The sequence below is a fragment of the Orycteropus afer genome, unplaced genomic scaffold (assembly GCF_000298275.1).
Source record: "Orycteropus afer afer isolate SDZICR_OR568_19922 unplaced genomic scaffold, OryAfe1.0 scaffold00038, whole genome shotgun sequence".
Classification (NCBI taxonomy): Eukaryota; Metazoa; Chordata; class Mammalia; order Tubulidentata; family Orycteropodidae; genus Orycteropus; species Orycteropus afer.
This window is the reverse complement of record NW_006921625.1, coordinates 7397500-7406451: the sequence shown is the minus strand read 5'-3', so window position 1 is coordinate 7406451 and position 8952 is coordinate 7397500. Positions and strand designations below refer to the sequence as shown.

The 8952-nt window shown below is 51.3% G+C and overlaps 1 protein-coding gene across 1 annotated transcript in view; it reads left to right on the top strand.

The window, feature by feature from the left end:
- The first annotated feature begins 224 nt into the window (after positions 1-224).
- The window catches only part of LOC103193641 (BRCA2 and CDKN1A interacting protein), a 12203-nt gene continuing 3475 nt past the window's right edge, over positions 225-8952 (top strand). Inside the window, exons 1-5 of the mRNA XM_007936894.1 lie at positions 225-374; positions 4742-4816; positions 5487-5567; positions 7612-7707; positions 8385-8572. Coding sequence (XP_007935085.1) covers positions 225-374; positions 4742-4816; positions 5487-5567; positions 7612-7707; positions 8385-8572 — 590 coding nt within the window. The remainder of the gene's footprint in view (positions 375-4741; positions 4817-5486; positions 5568-7611; positions 7708-8384; positions 8573-8952) is intronic.

Below are 8952 nucleotides of genomic sequence, written 5' to 3'. Positions count from 1 at the left end.
CCTTGGAGGGGAGGGAAGAGAGAAAAGAGAGAATATGTCCGCAATAGTACCCCGAACAGGACTTCACTCGGAGAATTACCGATGGGTAATAAAGCCGAGGCATTGGGCCTGGCGTCGGCTCAGCCTTGAGGTGGTTGTGGTCTCTTATCTCCCCGGCGTGAGTGGCTCGGTCCGGAAGGTCAGGGGCTGGGACGTTGCGCAGGCGCAGTTCGGGGGCCGGCAACATGGCTTCTGGGTCCAAGAGGCGAGCCTTGGGGAGCGAGGTGCCGCGTCCTCAGGCCGCTGCGCTCCGACACGGCGAGGAAGAAGACGAAGATGAAGTCGAGGATGAGGAGGACGACAGTGACGAAGAAGACGACGAGGTCGTTGACGAGGTGAGCAGTGTGCGCTACAGCAGTTTGTTATACCGGGGAAGGAACTGGCCGTCAAAGCCACGCGGACGCCGTGAGCTGCTTGGAGCCGCCGCTTCCCCGGCCCTGAGGGTCTGCAGGCGGAAACTGGGGATGACTGATTCTGTGTTCTTTTAATATTTTTGAGCATTGTATTACGGTTTGGGTGAAAGTTTACAGGGCGCATAGGTGCTCGTTCAACACTTGACACACATTTTGCTTCAGGACGTTGGTTACGTCCTTCGGTGTAACGGCACTCTTCGTTTCCCCTGGGTTCGCGTTTCCGTTCGTCCTTCCTGCCGGCCTTCTGAACTCTGTTTCTGGGCAGATGCTGTCCTCTTGGTCTGGTACATGGTTGATTATTCCGAGGAGCACGTTCCTCGCGAGCGTTACTGTTCACGTACAGGCCTGTGGTTCACGGGAAAGGTGATCCCCCGGGTGGGTCCAGTTCCGGGTTGAAGGGTGTATGAAGACGTTCCTACAGTCTTATCAGACCAGTTAGTCCGCGTTTTTTGTTTTTACCTATGAATTTGAATTTTGTTCTACGTTTTCCTCCGACGCTGCCAGGACCTTCAACTGTGGTCCGGATCAGGGCAGTCTGTAGTGGTACCGGGGTGCCGTGCAGTTCTGGTCCCATTGTCATGGAAACGGGTTTGCGTGGTCCATTAGTGCTTTCGAGTTACTGTTTCCTTGTGTCTGAGTTCCTTCACTTTGCCTTGCTCTGGCCAGGAAGAGACCAATAGTTGTATCTTAGATGGCTGCTTGCAAGCTTTTTTTCCTTTAATTTTTATTGTGATTTGGGTGAAAGTTACAGAACAAATTAATTTTCCATACAGCAGGTCACATACTTTGTCTCATGACATTGACCACAGTTTCCCACAGTGCAACAGCTCCCCTCCCACGTGCTCCCCATAGTTACCTCTTCCCAGTGACCTTCCCTCCCATGCACTCTTGTCCCCTGGGCTGTCTCCCTGTCCCTGGGAAACTTTTAAGACCCTGGTTGCTACTCGCCCAACTAGGATGTAGAGCGCTGTCTTTATGGACTGTGTTACGCCAATTGACATGCCTCGAGTATGGTCTCACTGTTTTCCACTTCAGAGACCTTTGACTGGCTATTTGCTAGTTTGGGGTCGTTCAGATCACTGTTCTTGCGTGAACACGGATAATCTCTTTGCGGACTGCCATCCTCCTTGAGAATGTACGGAAACAGACACTTGTGCCATTGGTGGGAATATAGATTGGTGTGGGCTGTTTGGGGGATAATTGACAGTATCTGTCCACATTGAGCACGGACGCATTTCCTGCTTCGGTAATTCTGTTTGTAAGAACTTCCCGTCCAACAATGCCAATCGCTCTTCCAGGCTCCTTGCACTGTAAACTCATGTGATGCATGCCCACCCTATGAGGTTAGCCATTGTCATCCCCATCTCACAGCTGAGCTCATACAGCTGGTTAAGTGAAAAGAGCATGCATGGTCAATCGACATACGAGGAAGAGAAACAAAAGATGTTTGTTCGTGTGCGTGTGTGTGTGTGTGTGTGTGTGTATAGAGAACAGTTTACTCCAGCAGCAGGCACCTCTGAAGAGTGGCGGGCGGGTAACAGGGAGGTTTGTTTTGGTTTTGTTTCTGCTTTATGACCTTGGCACTGTGTGTCGCCTTTACTGCCAGCTTCTAGCCCAGTTCCCGGTTCTAAAACTGTGGTGCTTGATTCCTCGCTTTGTTGGGAGGAGGCCTCATTTCTAAGCAGCTCACTAATCCACAGCCCACTCCTTCAGGTGGAAATCCACGAAGTTTACTTTGAAAATCCATCTGCGTAAGGTCTTTTTGGAGATAAGATGATGTGTTTAAAGGGACTGATTTAAAGGCATAGTGGCCCAGCCGGAAGAGAGGTGGGGACAGTGAAAGATGCGGAGAAAGGGTGGGCATGTTAAGGTCATAGGTGATCAGGGTTCGTGTTTCTCATGGGTGTGCTTCCTAGAACCCCTTGGAGGGCTTCAGCGGAAAGGGAACTTGTGGTAAGGACTCCAGGGTGTCTGGTAGACCCTGAGGGCAGGAAGGCAACTGGGCCCAGAATCCCCAGATCCCAGGCCAGGAACAGCTGCCAAAAACCCCAGAGGGCTCATCTCTGCTTTACTTTTCTTTTGCTCTCTCTGTTTTCATTTGTCTATTTTGCTTTATTCGTCTCCTAAATTTAAAATCAAAATATTTAGTTTTCTTTTCCATGTGTATTTCATTATAGCAGAAAATAGTACAGTGCTGTCAGTGATAGGATAATATCCATAGAGCTACACAAAAAAACAAACTCACTGCCATGGGTCGATTCCAACTCATAGGGACCCGCCATTGAGTTTCCAAGGCTGTAAATCTTTATGGAAGTAGATTGCCTCGTCTTCCTCCCTCAGATCAGTGGATTTGAACCACTGACCTTCTGGTTAACAGATGCCATACCGACTGCACCACCAGCAACCTGGGTCTGCAAGGAAGACCCATTAATACTACTTTCATTAAAAGGAAGCAGCATGGCTCCTTAGACGTGAGGGTGGCCAGACTTTCATACTTTGCACATGGCATCAGGAGGGACCAGTCCCTGGAGAAGGGTATGCTTGGTAAAGTAGAGGGTCAGCGAGAAAGGGAAGGCCTGCGATGAGATGGACTGACGCAGCGGCTGCAACGGTGGGCTTGCGCGTGGCAGCGGCTGTGAGGGTGGCACAGGGCCCGGCGTGTTTGGGTCTCTTGTACCAACAACAAGCGGAAACCGTGTCTGGCATTTTCATTCAGGAGAGCAATCAGACGATTGATTTCATCGTAATTCTAAATTCTAAATCACCTTGGAGTGAGCTGCAGGGGGTGAGTGGCAGGGTTGTTTGGCAAATATGGGTGCTCCCACAGAAAGCAAATGAATGGGAAGCCCCTGTGCGGGGAAACAGGTGCTGGGCAGATGGTCTGTGTGGTGTCCACTGCGGCGGTGACGCCCTAAGAGCCTGGGATGTACAGTCTGGTCAGAGGTTCTCTGCAGGCAAGGAAAACACACTAGAAGAAGAGCGTCATTTAAGAACTTACTCACTTCAAGGAATGAATTCAGGGCCTGAACAGTGACTCTGTTACTTGTTTTCACGTGAGCCTGTTTGGACCTCTCCCCTTCCCCTGGGTTTGCTGGTCGCACGAACTGACTTCAGAGACAGGGTTGAGGTCTGCAGGCTGGACTTGATATCCAACAGCCAAGGGAGTGTTTACGTAGATCCAGAGTCAGGATGGAAGGCAACCAAAGTGGGTCTGATTTTTTCCTCTGTGACCCCCTCTAGCTAAGCTCCAAGTTCCAGAACCTGGACAACTTGAAGGGAGGAAATGTAGTTTAGGAGGCATTGGGCTCATGGATGATTGTGAGCCCTTTAAGGACTGTCTTGTGTAGCATTTGAAAGCATCTAAGGTTTGGTTGTTAGCGTGAAGTAGCACTTGCATTATTTATGGGGTATTTCATGGTACTTTTTCTTAGGTTGTGGTGTTTGGCAGAGCTGAGTCAGAGAGCCCAGCCACACACCCCTTTTCTCTACTCCTGGTACCCACCCGGTTTCCTGCTGCCTTAGTGCTGCCCTGGGCCAGGAGCTCTTGTTCTCAGTCCCTTCAGGGACGTCTTCCCTGACCTCATCCCCTGGTTTAGCAGGGATCGCTGCAACTTTATGTTCATTTCCGTGACCATCTCCTTAGTGTCTGTATTCCTGCCTAAACCATAAGCTCCCTAAGAGTAGGCCTCACTGGGGATTAATTTACTCACCACTTTATCTCGAGTGCTCAGCACAGTGCTTGGTATATGGTAATACTAGGTGACTGCCTGCTGAGTGAATGGGCCCATGAGGAAAAAGAATCCACTGCCCGCAGTCGATTCTGACTTTCACAGCCTCAGACCGTAGGCTACATCATGCTCTGGGCAACTCCAGGGACTGTGAAGGGATGTTCTTTGGCCCCTCCCTGAAGTCTGGTGAGTGATCATATCTTCTTCCCGGCTGCTGTGACTGTTTGAGCAGACCTTCTCATGTGTGGATAAGCTCAGGTTGAGTGTCTGAGGGAATCCCTGAGGAAATGGTGGGAAGGTGGTCTAACCTGGAGGTAGCATCTGCAGGCGACAGCTTTGGTAACGCTTGCCAGTCTCACAATCTAGACATCTGTGGTTCTTCCGTTTACCTAGTTTCTTCCTGCCCTTTTCTGTCATGTGTAGATGAACTGATAGGTAGAGAAGGTACCAGAAAGGAGGAAGTGCGGGGGCGGGGGGAGAGACAGATGACCCTCTAGTGGACCCTGACGTCGCAGTCATCTCAGACCACTGTGACTGACCACTGGTTTGGGTCTCTTACAGGAAGTGACTGTCGAATTTGAAGCTCACACCATCTCCGAAAACGATCATGACGGAATTAAGAAATTACTGCAGCAGGTATCGTGTTTTAATTTGATGATGCGTTTGCTCATATGAGAACCCAGGGCCACTCAGCACAGTGCTCTCAGCCCTCACCCCCTGTTGCAGAGATCTGACCGCTGGCCTTGGAGGGAGAGCTGCACCTCTTCTCTTCCAGGCTCCCCCCTCTCTGTGCCTTTGCCCCAGGCCCTTTTGTCTGTTGATGCAATTAAGTCTTCTGTGTCCTAAAGTACCCTCCTTTCTCTGCTCAGGGCTGGAGCTGCTATTCTGGTTCGCAGTTTCCCATCCCTGTTTTCTGGGGTAGAAGAATTCTTAGAGAAATTGACGATACCATTGCTGCTACATAGTCAACACTGCTGCGTCTGCCCGCCCCTTATACTGTGGCGCTGGTTCTCTACCCTTCAGAGCCTCCTGGGTCCTGGTCTCAGAGTCTTTGGGCTTATTACGTCCACGTCTCCCTCTCTCCACCTCTGTACCCTCCACGTACGCTGTCCACGCTGTCCGAGGTTTGGAACCAATGGCTGCTGCGATTCTACTGGGTTTTTCCTTTCCTCTTGATTGCTTTTCTAGGTCATCATCTTTGTCATGTCATTGAAATTTCAGAATTTTTATTTTAAAATAGGAATCAGAAGTTTTATTGGAAATCATACTTTGAAATTTTTTTTTTTAATGGTTTTTCCCCTTTTAGCTTTTCCTGAAGGCTCCCGTGAACACAGCAGAGCTGACAGATCTCTTGATACAGCAGAGCCACGTTGGGAGCGTGCTCAAGGTAAGCAGGTCGGTGCTGAGCTGTCTCCCGCCTGTAGCCAGCAGGCCAGCAGCACGGGTGCAGCTGTAGGTGGCGCTGCCACCGGAGGCAGGGAGGCCAGGGGAGCAGTCACTGCCGTCCACGGCTGGTAAGCACAGCAGTCCCAGCAGGGCGCCGGCGAGGAGAAGAGGGGGCTGAGTCGGGAGACGTGTTGGAGATGGGATCTGATGGGCTTAGGGAGCGACTGGGTGTGAGTGAGGGCAGAAGGCGCCCAGGTGAGCTTCCAGGTTCTGGCTTAGCCAACCAGGATGCAGAGATGGAGGAAGACCCAGGAGCAGGATTTGCACATTCTGAGTTTGAGGTAGGTGCTTGTGATACAGGCGAGTGAGGTACTGAGCGGCAGCTGGAGCCTGGAGAGACTGGGGCTGGAGCTGGTCTTGGGGGTTTTCAGCAGTCTGGTCATTAGAGTCCTAGGAGTGGTTGAGGAGGCCCCAAGAGGGCAGGAGGTAGAGGCTGTGGTCGTACCAGCATGGACAGATGAGGAAAGTCAGCGGGGGCTGTGCTCATAGGAGTGATGGCAGCGGGAGAATCATCAGTAGAGTGAGGTGTCCCAGGAGCGATGGGAGAGGAAGTCAGGTGTGGAAAACCTGAGAATGTAGGGCAGGGTGGACGCCTGGCTCCGTCCCTTACCCTCTGGTGACCCTCGGTTAGCTACTGCTGCCTCACCAACGTGGTGCCTCAGAGCAGCCTTGGTCATGCGTGTGCACCTGTGTCTGCACGGAGGCAGAACTCAGCAGGGACAGCTGTCTCTGCTTCCTGCCCCCCCAGCAGGGGAGGCCCTGAGGGGATTCACTTCCAGGTGACCCACCCACACAGCAGGCAGGTTGGTAAAGAACCCAGAGGAAGTGCATAGCATGTTTGTAGTGGTGCCATTTTTGCTGCTCACTGGATCAGTGCGGACCCTCAGTGGGAACGAGGTCAAGGGGAGTGTGTGTACACCCGCCCCCTGGTGGGAGGCCCGACGACGGAAGACAGGTGCGCCCCGGTCCTCGGTGGGAGGCTCATCAGGGCCTCTCTATAAGAGAAGTGGGAGAGGACATGCTGTGCTGCCGTCTGTGGAAAAGACAGCCTGCCACGTGACCCGCATCTCTCCTCCTGCTCTGAAAAGGAGGCTGATCCGGGTGCTCCTCAGCGGGTGGGTGGTCGCAGCACAGAGTGCGTTGTTGAGCGTGGTGCTTAGAGCATCGTCCGCACATGGCAGGTGGCGTGTGTGCACAGCTGCCTCTGGGGATGTGTCTTGTCTTCTCCGCACCCGATACCTGGCCTGCAGTGAAAAGCAGAACCAGCTCTGTGCCTGTCCAGCGTGCCACTCTAGTTTCCTCACTGTCAGCCACTTGACTTTGTCTTGAAGCCAAACTCTTAACAAATGCACATCTTCCCTCCTCTTCTGGTCATTCCTCAAATGTTAGTCTGACTTTGACCCCCAGTTCTCCACAGTTCTGAAACTGACCAGAGTCACCAGCATATTTGTGACGTGGAAGTTGGAGTAGACACTTCACTCATTTCCTCGCTCCTTTTTCTTCCCTCGTTGCCCAGGTGACAGGTGTAAGTGTCCTCAAGCATCGTCAGTCTCACTGTTGGTCAGGACTGGAAGGTGCTCAGGAAGTGTGTGCATTTTACCTGGAACTGTGTGGGCCCCTCAGAGACAAGCAAGGCCTGGCTCCAGGCAGGAGGTTTAGAAAACACTGGAAATGGTTGCTTTCATGAGCCTTTATCTGTTCTGGATTTAAAATGTATCAAGACTCCGGGAAAGGAAGATAACTCAAGAATCTTGCACAAGACGTAAGGTGGAGATCTTAGAGCAGGACGCGGCCACCCAGAAAAGGAGGGAATGTGCTGTGGGCATCACACATGTTCAGCACAGAGGGCTTTTCTTAGATGGTGGCCGTTAAACAGAGATGAGCTTTTGAAAAGTGTGAAAAGATAGGTGAGGCCCTGATTCCAAGACGTGGTGGTACACTTCTTCCCACCGATTCTAATTTTGTTTTCTCTCTGTTCAAAATAGCAAACAGATGTGTCAGAAGACAGTGGTGATGACGTGGATGTTGATGAAGATGAGATTTTTGGCTTCATAAGCCTCTTAAATTTAACAGAGAGAAAGGTTGGTTCATTGGACACATCGTTAGGCCTAGATCACTTTTAACTCCTGGTGCAAGTGCCTTCTGTCATACAGTGACAGGAGTTCCAGGGCTGGGAGCTCTTGGGCAATGTCTGCACCCTGAAGGTGTGTTTGTTTTTGAATCATGTACCTAGTCACAATCACTTACTCCCTGTGATGTAGGGAACTGTGTTCTGATGTGGTGCCATGGGAGCAGGTTGTGTGCTGTCTCTCACTGGTGCCTGCTACCTGTGAAGCATGGACACTGAGAGGCTTCCTTGCTTTCCAAGGTTGAGGGCACTGCCTGACGTTTATTTTGATTCATCTCCTTTCTGTGACAAGAGTTCTCATAAAAGGTTAACCAGCTGCTTACCCCCCTCAGAATGAGATGCAGGCTCTCCTTTCATTTATTCCAATGAATTTCCCAGTCCTTCCATCTGTCTTAATGAGATGTATTAGAATCGCAATTCCCAGTGTGTCTGCCTGTTGATTATAACTCCCCTGATGGTGAGATGACACACAACCAGATGTGTTACTTCAGTGAATGCCTAAGCGTTCCCCACTGCAGACAGTATTCCAAGGCCCATGCCTGTAAGGCGGAGAGTAATAGCTGTCCCTCCCCAGTGTTCACCTGTCGGTGATGGGCTCGTACCAAAGGCCAGTCTCTCTCTGCCTTCTAGGGGACCCAGTGTGCCGAGCAAATTAAAGAGTTGATTCTGAGCTGCTGTGAGAGGAGTGCTGAGAAGAGCGTGGTGGAACAGCTGGACAGGCTGCTCAACGACACGGCCAGGCCCGTGGGCCTCCTTCTGAGCGAGAGACTCATCAACGTCCCACCTCAGATCGCCCTGCCCATGCACCAGCAGCTGCAGTAAGCACGTGCCTTTGCTGAACGTGCCTCTGCACGGCAGCCTTTTCCTAGTGCACTGTGGATGTAGGTGGAGAAGGCGTCTGTCTACCCTTGGTGTCAGCAATAGTTCAGGGTGTCCGGAGCAGAAGCAGCACCCTGTGAGGAGCAGAGATTGGGAACAGTTGGCTTTAGGTATTTGGGGCAATAATCTTTTATTTGTTAACTTTCTAATGTGATTTGGATGAAACTTAAGAGCAAATTGGCTTTCCATCCAACCGTTGGTACATGTTTTGATTCGTGACATCAATTGCAATCTCCATAATGGAACATCATTCTCCCACTTGCTCTCTGTGTTTCTTGTTTCCGTTTGTCCTTCTCATCCCTTCCTGCCTCCTGAGCTT